General features: G+C 28.9%; 1 protein-coding gene across 2 annotated transcripts; it reads right to left on the reverse strand.

Moving 5' to 3' along the window:
• Positions 1-8,672: 8,672 nt before the first annotated feature.
• On the reverse strand, positions 8,673-14,283 carry LOC113551372 (DNA helicase MCM9-like). 2 transcript variants are annotated; one of them, XM_026953580.1, is made up of 13 exons: positions 14,098-14,283; positions 13,860-14,038; positions 13,467-13,633; positions 13,106-13,240; positions 12,931-13,037; positions 12,652-12,868; positions 12,348-12,587; positions 12,140-12,286; positions 11,889-12,064; positions 11,588-11,818; positions 11,096-11,265; positions 10,296-11,025; positions 8,673-8,777 (listed from the first exon to the last, which is right to left on the reverse strand). In XM_026953580.1, exons 1-12 carry the CDS (start codon positions 14,205-14,207, stop codon positions 10,325-10,327), a joined length of 2,580 nt encoding a protein of 859 aa, XP_026809381.1. In that variant the 5' UTR covers positions 14,208-14,283; the 3' UTR covers positions 8,673-8,777; positions 10,296-10,324. The 2 variants fall into 2 exon arrangements, with proteins under 2 accessions (XP_026809381.1, XP_026809382.1); XM_026953581.1 differs by lacking the exon at positions 8,673-8,777 and having other exon boundaries at positions 10,300-11,025; positions 11,889-11,913; positions 12,004-12,064.
• Positions 14,284-14,398: the final 115 nt, after the last annotated feature.

The following is a 14,398-nucleotide window of genomic DNA, read 5'->3' on the forward strand; positions in this document are numbered from 1 at the left end:
TTAATAATAGATTACAATAAACTGTTTTAAATTTTTACTTAAAAATATTGTATAAACCATTTAATTAACTCGAGTAAAAACAATTAGGTATTTCATAAAAATAATAATATAAAATATAAAATTTTACATTTATTTTTATTTTTTACAAATTTCATACATTATAAATGTTGTAAATTTTTTTTAGGATTTTCGTTGCTTTTAATATTTTATAAATAAGCTACAACATCTGAACTCTAGTAATAACCAATGAACAAAATCATGCGTGGTGTCAATAATATAATATAATACGAATTAATATATCATATTTTTTTTTGATATATAATGGTTTGTTAACTTTTGTTTAGCCCGATTAAGATTCTTAAACTCGATGATCCTATCTGCGATACCTTCCGTGTCCAGCATTCAAATGCTGTATACCTATAATACCCATGCGGGTGTAAAATATAAATGTATAATTTATGTTACTATTTATGAGTATTAAAATATGTACTTACACAACTGGATTTTAATACCATTATTTTCATTATTGCATATACAGTATACAACAAATAATAATATAATGTAAGATTCTAGCTTTATCTACAAAAAGAACTAGTTGTATTTCATTTCTTACACGTTTTCAGGAAAAACAATATAATAATTATTCAAAAGTATATTTTAAATTTCTTACTCTAGATTAAAAAATAAATGGTATCATTTTTTAGAGTCTTTCTAAAAACCCTCTTATTTTATTTTCAGCAATTAAGCGGAAGATTGAAGAATTTTTTTTATTGTACAAAATGTCTTTAGCAACACATCATTGTACTTATCGGTTCGCTCAAAATCTAAAAGTATAACAACCGATTTGAATGTAATGCATGTAACTGTGCGTAATACCGTTATACAATAATTTTAAATTCTTGTTAATTATTTCCCAATAATATAATATGCATAAAGCATAGATATTATTATTAATTATTATATACTATTTAAATTTAATAAACACGTATTAAACTATTAAATAATGATTACAAATTAGTTTAATTCGACCGTCCATGTAAGAATATTTGTAAAGCTAAAAATGATAAAATGAATATGATGAATTTTCTTTAAATGTCATATTCTCCTAATACTCCTATAGGACTTAGATCACAGTTGTTTATTTTTACTACGTGTAATAATAAATAACGTCATGTCATCATATTGGTACCTACGTCATTTAACGAATTATTTTTATTATTTCTTATTATTTTATTTATTTCTACTATAGGTATCGCTAACATGTAATTTAATACCTATCAGTTGATATAATACCTCCTACCGTTTGTGTAGAGCGAATTTCTGCTCATAGATAAGAGCATAAACTGAAAATGTAAATAGATGATTACATAAAAATTTTTCCCTCAATACATACGATTGAGGTCGGATTAAATTACAATATACATTTGGTACATATTATGTATATATTATTTATTGAGACATATTTAAGAAGAGAGGGCAGTCGCTTCGGGTGGTCTTTATTTTAAATAGACATATTTGCGTTTATCGTTATAATATACGATTATTCAAAATTATTTCACAAAACTCAAAATCATTTTTTTCTTAAATTTTATTCACTATTTTTAAATTTGTATTTTTATTTATAAATTAATAAATATTGATAAGCTAAATATTCTTCCACTTTTGGTAACAAATAAATAATAATAGCAAATAAAAAAAAACGGATTAGTCGTTTTGTCGTATAGTATAAATAAATATAGATATCGAGTGTACTTCGTCATCATTGAGTAGGTCACTATAAAAGAAGTGTTTAATTTTTTTAATTCAATGATAAATAACTGTTTCATACGAAAAACAACTTTGAGCGGAAACGATGCTATGTCGGCTTCTATTTCTAAAGATATTTTATAAATTCTTCATATTTTTGTACTAATAGTATTAGTAATACTGCAGTAGGTTGAATTTTTTTTTTCAAAAAACAACGGATGCACCTATTAATATTTTAAAATATTACATAACTATTATTTATATAGTTATCAATGATATCATGTATTATTGTTTTTAGCGTATAAGTAAATACTAATATACAGTAAAACGGTTTAAATATATGGATACTCGTTTAAATAAGTAATAATTTTAAATGAATAAGCATAAATATTTTTAAAATGTTATCGTGAATACTGAATAGAAAATAGAAATATACGTAATTTTGAAAAGTTTGAAGTTAACGATCATTATTTTTTGAATATTATTACAAAATAACTAAAACTGGTAAAGTTATAGGTATAATGTGTAAATATATCAATCTATGGTAAATATAAACGATATATCATGGCATATAATATATATATTTGTTATCTATTACAGATACAATGAATGCCACTTGTCCACTTATAAAACTCACTTTATAAATTATATAGCCAAATGAATTTAAAAGGCGAAGTGAAAAAAAAAACAAAATTTGAATTACATATCTATATCTATGAATTTCATTTTATTACATATTTTGCTTTTATTTTAATCTACTTTAATACATATTACTTATTAGTGAATAAATGAAAAAATAATAGTTAAAAGATTATTTTATTAATTAACCTATACTAATTAATCTGCAGGAATGTATAATAATTCACACTATAATAACAAAAATTGCGATAAATGTGATATGTGATAAAATGTGTTGTTCATACACACATTATAAAGCATAAATTGGAACTTGGAACCAGTAATAACCAACAAAAAATTGTCATCTTTCAAATTTATTTCTAAATTTTAACCAACAAAATTTATTTTCACCAATATTTTTTTTTTTACGAAATTTGAGTTTTATAAACAAAGTGGTAAGTTTCATAATCGAATTTTTATAAAGTATATGGATACGTCCAGGCCATTCCAGACGATTTTGAGTCTAATAAGCGACCGAACCTTATATCCGTGATGAGTCTTATATAACCAGTGATGCGCCGTCCACTTTGCAATCTAGCTCTGACACTGACAGTATAGCATATCTAAATGTTTACATAATTACATCTATCATGTGAAAGATGTTGTTCATTGTGTAATCCATGGAAATAATAAATAATATCAACCGAAAAAATGTGGCTTTGGCGCCTCAGAATTTTCATAAAATTTGCATCCCTGCTTGCATATACCTATATTTAGTTATATATAGTACTTATATCTATGACCAGTATATTGAGCAAGTTAATTTTAAAAGGTAACATATATTACTTTATTAGTTGAGCAAAATAAAAAAGTGTAGTGAAATTACTTTTTTAATTGTTACCTTTCTATAAATACTTAATAGTTATTAATAATTATATATCGCCTGTGGGCCGCCTAAAAAATAGTCAATCATTCATTATTTTTGATTTAATTTCTATATTGTTTTTGTTTATACATAGGTAATTCATATAGGTTCCTATAGAATATAGATTATAGTGATAGGTAAGTATGTATCCCGATTTTGTATCAGCAAATTAGTATATTATACTATATGCCCACATGGCTACCTAGTATGAATAGGTATTCAAATTATTTTCAATAATGCGTTAGGTTTTATGAAGTTACTTCGCATGAAAAACAACATACCTCATGGCTCATTCACTAAATTTCTATATGATGCGTTAATATATTATACTTAATACCGATTAGTGACGTTATTAGAGCGTAATTAACAAGTAATAACTTGTCTGTATAACTTAATATTGAGTTCTTTTGGAAAAAGATCTCAAAATGATAATATGAATTTCTTGAAGTAGCAATCATACCGAGTAGGAACTCGCGTACACATCTAGCGACACGCCGACATTTTGGTACCTAGGTACAACCTATTTATAAATTATAGGTTTGAAAATGCCTGTATATTATATAGCCATATGGATCTTCTCGTACTGCACCTCTCTGCCCAGGGGCGGGTAGGCATAATTTGACCTGCCCGAGAAAATAAATTCTAGCGACCCCCATCATTATATACAAGATCCAGATCCAAATTACTGCACAACGATCAACACATTAACGTTGGCTAGGTATTTTAATAATAAGAAAAATAATGAATTGTTGGGATAAAAGTGGATTTTATGGCTTCGGACAAGTAATATTATAAGACCATTATAGGAATATGTGTTTCATCCGTATAGTTTCATATCGACTTCCGAGTTCCGAGTATCGCATAAGTTGTTAATATACTGCCTTGTGGCGTACTTTCTTCCGGATTTTTCATCTGAAAACTGATTTTATTGCTGTAACGTTCAAACGTATCCTATATTATATTTTGACATAATTATTTGATAAGTACGTTGTGTTATATTTGATGGTTACCATGAATAAATATCAATAAAAAAAACGGATAACATTGTCCAGTAAAGACGTTATAAATAGTAGTTTTTCAAGCAAAAATCAGTTTTAATATTTTTAATAATTACAAGTTATAACTATAATAGTATCACTAATTGTACTTACTTAATAATTATAATATATATTTGTTAAAAATCTTATATTTCAACTATTATTTTATACGATTTATTATTATATATAGGAATTATTTGAACAGTGCAACTATCGATTTCAATTGCTATAGGCATCTAGTATCTACCTATAACTAACACTTAAAAATAAAGTAAGAGAAATTGACCACTTTTCACTTGTTAGTCCTTTATAGCAGTCACTGTGACGTACCTATATAAAATTGTTTTAAAGAAGATACAATATAACAACATACAGTATTGAATAAAATAATCATGCTCATAAATATTTTATACTGTAGGTATTTTTAAATATAGTATAGTATTATATAGGTAGATACAGTTACAAAAACAAATTACCATTTAAATATTAATCAAGGTTTATATCATATAATATAACAGCATTCTATCTTTATTTTTTTATACTAATAATATTGAATTAGAATACTAGATACTTCTTGGACTGTAATGTACTTCACTACTTCTCGATGAATATTTTATTATGTTAAGCTATTTAATTTTTGTTTGGTTGATAAAGTTTCAAATGTAAGTAAATGTTAATACAAAACATGATAGATACCTAATCATAATAATTAACATAGAAAAACTTCTTTCAACTTCACGAGATGTAATAGAAAGTATAACAAAAATCTGAATACAGAAAAGGCTTAAATATTTGTAGTGCATAAAAAACAATATGTATTTATAGTTATAACTGTATTTCTGACTTCTGTTTTAAAATTATTTAATTCATGTCAAAATTAACGACGTAAATCAAAAACGTAATCATCGCAATTCTAATAACAAATTAAAAAAATAAGATAATAATAATAACCAACTTGATACTTATAAATTCACCTCGCAATAGACGTTACCATACTTAAATATTTTATGTTAAATAAAGTTATTTTCAATAAGATCAGAAGGGGTATTGTATCTACAAAACATTCTTTTATGTATATCGCTTCTCAGGGGCGTGCCTAGGGGGAAAAGGGAGTTGGGATTCACGCCTATTACTTTTTATAAATTAATAAATCGTAATAGTAGAAAATGGACACTAAACAGACATACAGAAATTACATAATTAGGTAAGCACCTATTGACTATAGACTATTAATATAAAGTTACAATTTTAAGCAGGTATCAATTTGGAAGTTTTTATATGCAAATATCAAATTCAATAATTGTATATTTTTGGTAAAGTAATTTCCATGAAATGTTAGTTTAAATTTAGTTTGACAAGAAAAAAGTTGTCTTAATTATTATAATAGTATAACTATGTTTGATACAATAATACCTTCATACTGATATTTTTAAATATGTATTTGTATAAGTTAGAAAATGTTTGAAGTTCATAATTGTTTCAAATTTTACATACTAACATGAAAATAAATACGAGTACCTATATTAAGTGGCTAAATTTATTATCATAGTTCATGGGTCACCAAAGTGCCACCCACGGCTCACAGACAAAGAATAAATAATATATAATATAAATATATACTCAACATTCTCAGATTCCTAATGTGGCTGTTCAAAAATATTAATTGGTAACCCCTATCATAGATCATTATAATGAGATTCTATGAATTTAATAAATCAGTGTACCAAAAAATAATTGTTGTTAATTTGAAATGGTTCTGGCTCAAGTTTTTTTAGTTTAAAATCAAAATCTAGGGTATGTATAATTAAGAACTTATTTATTTAAAGCTTTTCTAATCTAAATTTACTACTTAGTATATAGTGGTTAAAAACTAAAGATAGTAGTTAAAAGATTATTTAATAGACAGTAATAAAATAGGTATTTTAATAACAAATTAATTGTTTTGTATTAACTATATTTAATTATACGAGGCGTGTCCAGAAAGTAAGTGTACTCAATTTTTGTAGGTTTCAAAAAAATTTATTAAAAAAAAAAAATAACGTGGTTACATTAATATATTTGTGTGCTATTTTTCTACATAGTCACCATTTCTTTCAATGCAGGTTGTGAGACGGCAGATTAATTTTTTTATGCCTGCCTCGTAGAACTCTGCCGCCATCTTCTTTGTCCACTTGTCGACCGCCCCCTTCACTTCCTCGTCAGCTGAAAATTTTTTTCCACCCATGTGCTTCTTCAGGGAAGTGAACAAATGGTAATCTGAAGGCGCCAGGTCGGGGGAATATGGGGGGTGGTTCAAAACATCCCATCCAAATGAGTCCAACAATTGCTTCGTGACATTGGCCGTGTGAGATCTGGCGTTGTCGTGCAGCAGGCAGACTCCGCTCGTTAACAGACCCCTCCTTTTATTTTGAATAGCTCTCCTCAATTTTTTTAGGGTCTCACGATATCTTGCTGCGTTGATGGTCTCCACCTGGGGTAAATATTCAATCAAAATGATGCCATTGTGGTCCCAAAACACTGATGCCATGATTTTTTTGGCTGAAATGGTGGTTTTGAACTTTTTGGTTGAGGGTGAAGTGGTGTGACGCCACTGTTCGGACTGTCTTTTAGTTTCAGGTGTATAGTGTGCAACCCAAGTTTCATCTCCAGTAACAATAGACTTGAGAAAATTATAACCGTCCAGTTCATAGCGTTCCAAAAACTCTCTAGAGGCTTGCACTCTATTCAACATGTGTTGTTCAGTAAGCTGTTTTGGAACCCATCTTGCGCACAGTTTATGAAATCCAAGTGTTTCTGTGATTGTTTCGTGGAGCAGAGATCGTCAGATCGTCATGTACATTCGTACGGCCGTTTTTAAACTCCCTACACCACTTGTATACACTGGTACGATTCATATGGACTTCACCATAAACGGTTCGTATCTCATTAAAAATCTCATGTGGAGATTTTTCCTTTGCAACAAGGTAACGGATAACGGGGCGGATTTCGCACTTGGCGGCAGACTCGATCGACATGTTTAACAAGAAAAGTTCGTGAGACCACAGTTTTCAACGTACTGAACTCGTTCTGGTCTTGTTTTAAAGGTTAAAAGTAAGGCCGCGCGCACATTGGATGCGTTTTCGTACGAATTTGACTATATATAGTTTTACGTAAAATGAACGAGCTTCGTATAAATGGTGATATTCGGCCAATAGTCTATTTAGACGAGACCTGGGTTAACCAAAATCATACTCGGGGACATATTTGGCAAAACCAGGAGAATACAGAGGGCTTAAAAGTACCTACAGGGAAAGGCAGTCGCCTTATTGTTTGTCACGCTGGGTCTCCTTCCTTTGGTTTTGTCAAAGACGCAAAATTAATTTTTCGTTGTAACTCTGGCAATACCAAAGATTATCATTCACAGATGAATGCTACAATTTTTGAAAAGTGGTATTTGCAAATGTTAATGAATTTGGAAGAGCCCAGTGTCATTGTTATGGACAACGCGTCATACCATTCTGCATTACTCGAAGACTACCCGAAGTCAAATAGTAGGAAGACGGATGTTCAGCAATGGTTGCGCGGAAAAAATAGACTTTTCTCCCCTCGAAACTCTTGACGAATTACGGGCGAAAGTCAAACTTGCGATGCCGCGTGGAAAAATTTATAAGTTGGATGAATTGACACACCAAATGGGACATGAAGTGGTGAGACTTCCACCTTACCACTGTCAATATAATCCCATAGAATTGATTTGGGCACAATTTAAAAGGAGAGTGGCTGAAAAAAACTCAACATTTAAAATTGCTGATGTTGAGGCACTCGTTCATACAGAAATTGATGCGGTAACTGCTGATGATTGGGCCAAATGTGGAGAACATTGCGTGAAAATTCAAGAGGAGGATTTCCACAAAGCAGGACTGAGGGACGAAATATTAGAGCCAATAATTTTAACAATTTATCCAGACGACAGCAGTTCGAGCGACGATGTTGACGATGACGATGAATAGATTTTTATGTTTATTATTAAATTTCGAAAACAATTGTAAATATTTTAAATGTTACTATTATTATTTTATGTTTAAAAATGTGATAATAAATTAATAAAAAATGTGTAATACAGAAGTATAAATTGTTATGCCTTTATAGTAAAGACCCGTTTCATAGCCACGCGTATAAATAAACGATACGCGCACGTATAACAAGTGTTTAAAATTATTATACGCAGGAAATCATTCTTCGTAGCCCTAATGAAAAATGGCCACCGGGAGCGTGACGGTCATGCTTCTAGTTTCGCTGGCCGCACTATAGTAATATTGTCCATATCTTCGCTTGATGGAAACTTCATATGAATGGCAGAAAGATATTCCCAAATAGCTTTACATGTTTCATGTGTAATACAACCAATGGTATTATCTGAAATCCTAAATGAATATGCAAGAGCTCTGAACGATGAACCTGTGGCTAAAAACCTGAAATAATAAACATTTTAGATTCTGAGTGAAGGGATGGGAAAAAATTAGAAAATTCGAATTTGGAGGCTGGGGAAATGGACCACGAGGAATGTATTTTTTATTTCAGTTGATGAGTCAAAAAAAAAGTGGCGAGGATTACGAGACACTTTCAGGAAAGAACTTAAAAAAGTCAACAGCAAAAAATCTGGTCAAGCAGCTGTTTCAGAAACTGACTCCAGATGGCCTTATTTTAAGAATCTGTTGTTTCTTCGAGGTACAATGTCTCGAAGGGATCTTAAAAGTAGTGTTCCCGATAACAGTGACATATCTGATGAGGAGGTATTGACACAAACAAGTACAAGTTCAAACTATACGGCTTCGTCATCCCACTGTCAATCGCCGGAAATAAATGATGAACAAACTCCAAAGAAAACATTTAAATCTCCATTAAAAAAAAAAATTAAAAGGAGTCAGCCAGATGATATTGATACAAGACTATTGCAAATTGAAGAAGAGAAGTTAAAATGCTTTCAAAAAAGTGCAAATGATCCTGATGCTCAGTTTCTAATGAGCCTTCTACCATTTTTAAAAGATAAACTAATGGTACGAGCAAAATTACAGCAAGTTCTTATGGATGAACAACATTCTATAACATCGGTGGGATTATATGATAATTCTAGTGATTCGAGTCAATAGTGTTTTTCAACAATTGCCAGAAGATGATCTTACTCGCTACGTCACGCAATTCAACCCAAACAATAATAATTAGTTAATTTATATGTATATGTTTTGCTTTTAATGAGGAGGTCTTATCAATAAAAATCATATGATAATTAATAAAAAAAAATTTAAGTGTTGAATTTTTTATTTTTATAATTAAATATATTATTTCCTTACTTAAAAGTTACTATTAATCGTTCCTCAGGAGATATTGTGTCGCGAAAGTTACTGAATTTTATCAGGTTAGGTCGTATAAAGTTTAAAATATATTCAAGTTTCTTTCTTCATGCGTAAATAGCCATGAAACAGTATGTGGTCATTATATAAGTCTTCCATAATATGATGAAATTCAACGAATTCATTTCTTTTTAAATATATTTCCCGTACCCATTCGGTTCTACGATAATAACGACGACGCAGCCATCTCCGGATTAGAAGAGATTTATCTTGAAGGTACAAATTATTCATTGCGTTCTAAGGACGTCACGATTGCGATATCGCCGGAATACTGACTATTTTACGGAAAAAAACGTATTCAGCGTGCGCAATCAATTCGTACGACCAGTATTCGTACGTTTTCGTATGAAACAAATTCGTATACAATGTGCGCGCGGCCTAAAGCTATACGGCAGTGTAGCCAACATAATAGAAAAATATTCCCTATGGCCGTGAGAGCCTCAGTACACTTACTTTCTGGACACGCCTCGTATATTACATTATATTATGTATGAATTTAAAAAATAAAAATTATAATAACAATATATACAAATAATTTAAAAATATACGATTTTTAAATAAGACTTATATTATTTTTACCTTAAGAAATATGGTATCATTTAAAACACTCAATCTATATCCAAATACGATAAATCGTCTTCATCTCCTGATGAGAAAATATTTGACAAGCCTGATGATGGATTATTTTGAATTGTTGGCGATTTCAAAATATTTGATTGTTCTTGATTATTATTTGAACTGGTTGGCTTTTTATTGGACCGATATGCACTCAATTTCAATCTCGCCAATTGCCCTGTATCTAATTTAGAGCTAGACGGTGTTTTTGAAGTGTCATTTTTTCGTTTTAAACAAGAATTATTAAAAACATTTTTTGATGACTCTGGTGGTGATAAGGCTGATATAGACAAGGTAGTTGATTTTAATGAAATTTTGGTAATTTTTTTACTGGTACTGTTGACAAAAATATCTTCATCATTAGAATCTTCATCAATCATAATTTGTGTGTCTTGTTTGGGAGGGTTAACACATATTTTCTTAGTTTTAGAAGTTATTGGTTTTGTTGTTTCTTTTTTATGCATTTGGGATTTGTAAAAATCTTTTTGTTTTTTTATTTTTATATTTTGTATAGTTTCTGTAATTTTGTTTGTCAAACTATTATCTGAATTTGTTGAAAGAGTGTTCTGTTTACTAACATCATCTATATCTGTGCTAGTTGTGTTTGATGAATGAACTAAAGATGTATTACACCATAAGTTAATTTCTTTTTCGAGAATGTCATCCAAGTCTAACTTTTTCAAAATTCTTTCCACTATATAGATATACAAATATTAAAAATACAATCTGATAATAAAACTAATAATAGTAATAAAAGACATTACTTTCTTTAATATACATTTCTTTAGGATGTGGTGGAAATTTAGTATACAAAGTATTGATGTTATCTGAAGATCCATCATCATTTGAACATTCCATTAGTGACACAGCAACTATAGCATCTTGAACAAGCACTTGATTACGAAACATGAGTTTTGCATGTGCCTGTGATAACCTAAAAAACAGAGTATAGTTAGAATTGTATTAAATTCAAACAATTACTTCAGTCTACAACAATCATAAAAATAATATAAAATACATTCATCACTACGATCAGAATCTAATATATTATACTATTAGTTTTAATAGACATAGTAATTTTCTAATAAATTTTAACAAGCCACCCAATAAGAAAAAATATTAATTTATTTAAATAAGATGTTAGATCAAATAACCAATGTTTCAAAAATAATTTCAAAATTACTAATTAGTGACTTGTTGATCTAAAACCACATTTTTTTATAACTATTAATCTTTTAACTATATTAATATGATACCTTAGAAGACTTTCCAAAAACCGTACACTAGTTCTAGCAGGATTTCTGAAGGAACTTTGACGCTGCATCCAATAATATTTACTTAGAACCGTGTTAGCATCTTCTGAAGTCTCTGGAGTCATGCTTCTTATAGTACAAAAATAATGTTGAAGTTTTTCTAAATTCCATAATGTTGTACTATTTTTATGAGCTCCCGGTTTTTTTCCTTGAAGTACATATGAAGATACAACTCTAAATAAATAAGTTAAATTATTTATTATATCTGATCAAAATTTAACTTACACAAATAAAATAATATTACTTTTCCCACTCTTCATTTTTTGTATCTATAAGAATTAGAATTAAATCAAAACGACTTAGTAATGGACTGGCAATTTTAATATTATCCGTTATGGATAAATTCAAATTATATCTACTTTTTGGATTCATTGCAGCCATAACAGTACAACGAGTATCTAGTTTACATACTAAACCAGCCTATAAAAGTAATAGAAAATATTAATCCTTAATAAAATGAAAAGTATAAAATAATTATAAGTAATAAGAAAGTACTTTTGCAACACTAATCGATTGTTGTTCCATTGCTTCGTGAATCGCTGTACGATCATCTTCCCTTAATGATCCAAACTCATCCACACAACAAATTCCACCATCAGCCAATACCAGGGCACCAGCTTCCAAATGCCATTCAGACCCTTCCTATTAATAAAAAAAATTGAAAAATCTTTAACTTAGTGACTTTTCCAATTTAGTTTTTAACCCTGAATGCTGCAACAGTCAGTCCTGCTTTTGACGAACCAACTCCAGTAGTGAATATTGATCTAGGACATACTTTCCATGCAAATTTAAGCAGTTGCGATTTGCCTGTACCCGGGTCTCCAACCAATAATAAATGTGTTTCACCACGAATTCTTGTTCCACCACCTTCTGATGCAGGCCGTTGCACTCCACCAGCTAAACCTAAAGCGACAGCCAATTTTGCAGTATACAATCCATAAGTCTAAAATTCATGTTAAAAATCAAATTAAACAAGAACATAAAACAATTATCATAATCAAACTTACTTGAGGGCTAATTGATGCTATAATAAGATCTCTAGCTGCAAATAAATCATTTTTATTATCTTCCCAAAATGTTTCAAATTCATGCACCCATTCATTTGTTATCATAATTGCAGATTGTTGATCATTACAGACAATCAAATGATTAGCTCTGAAGCATAATTCTATGTCAATATAAGAGTTTTCGATAGTTTGATGCCATCTTCGAATAACAGTACCACTAAAAACATAATTTAAAGCATTACAGATTCAAATAAAAATAGGTAGTACTTTCATTTTTACCATATTATGACATCATCACCAGGTTTACATTTATCGACCAAATCATCTTCTAGCGATACCCACATTGAGCGAGGCATTGCTCCGAGGCCTACTTTACCAATTTGTTCCTAAGATATTAAAATAATATGTTACTATTTTTAATGCTCAAATATTATAAATGTAAATAGAAACTTACTTGAATTTTAATTTCTTGATAATCTTTTATATATTGATCTTCATCTTTTAATGGTTTTAAATTAGTACCAGGACAGCCTTCTAAGTTTGGGCATCTTAAAGGAATTACCAATTTATTGAATTGCTCATAATCAATCTTAAAAAAGTATCATAATTCATAATTATAAATTATTCTTAAAAAATTATCTGTATTTTAATATTATTATTATAACTTATAAGTATAATTATCTATGATGAAGCAGTGGTTATTAATAGCATTAATTATAGAATAATAGTATATTTTATAATCAATGCTAATTCTAATTTTATCTTTTAGGTCAATCACTATATAAGACTAGAAATAATAAACACTTAAATTATACCTTTACATCAAATGGTTCTTTACATTTAGAACAGTAATAAACTTTTTTGTACTCCAGTAATTTGGGCAAAACTGTTCGTACAACAGTGCCATTGACACGTAAAAATGAACCAATATCTTCATTGCGAGGAAATATTGTACGATGAAGTTCTGGACATAATGGTAATGCTATATAATAAAAACCAAAATTATTTATAAGTTGTAGTTTTTGATAGATTATAAAACAATTATAGTTATACTAATCAAAGGTAGGTATTTAAACGTTGTAATATCTACCTAAAAACAATTATTATTCAATATATTTGCCTTGTGAAATATAAAGAAATATGAAAATAAATTATTTCAACTACAAATGAATGTTCAATGTTATGATTAATGGGATAAAAATACAAACCTGTGATTCGTGTATGTATTTTTTTTTTAACACTGAGTTTAACTGTGTTATCTTTGTGATTTTCTTTTAAAACTCTTTGAACAATGATCAAATCTTTGTCAAATTGTTCGAGCAAATTAATTGAATCCTCAAGTATTTCTTCTCCTAATTTAGCATTTTTCTCAAACAGTGTTAAAAAACTAAAAACCCATACAACTATTAATGAATTTATAAATTAAAATATTAAATGACATTATACTTAATTGTTAATGAGTAGTGCTGGTTTTTGTTTTCAGATCTTAGTATATTGAGTAGGTCATCTTCATGAAAAGTGTACAGGTACTCTTCAAACATTTTATTTTTCGCCATAACTTATATAAATTCATACAATTTTTGCATTAAGAAGTTTTTTTTTATTTTAAAAATAAATATAATAAATGTGTTAAGCACTGAAATAAAAATTTTAAATTACTTTTTGCTTATCATTGAATTTAAAAACCGCCAAAATAAATATCATATCATATTATACAATATACGATTGATATAATCACTTATTATCA

This window comes from Rhopalosiphum maidis, chromosome 2 (assembly GCF_003676215.2).
Source record: "Rhopalosiphum maidis isolate BTI-1 chromosome 2, ASM367621v3, whole genome shotgun sequence".
Taxonomy (NCBI): Eukaryota; Metazoa; Arthropoda; class Insecta; order Hemiptera; family Aphididae; genus Rhopalosiphum; species Rhopalosiphum maidis.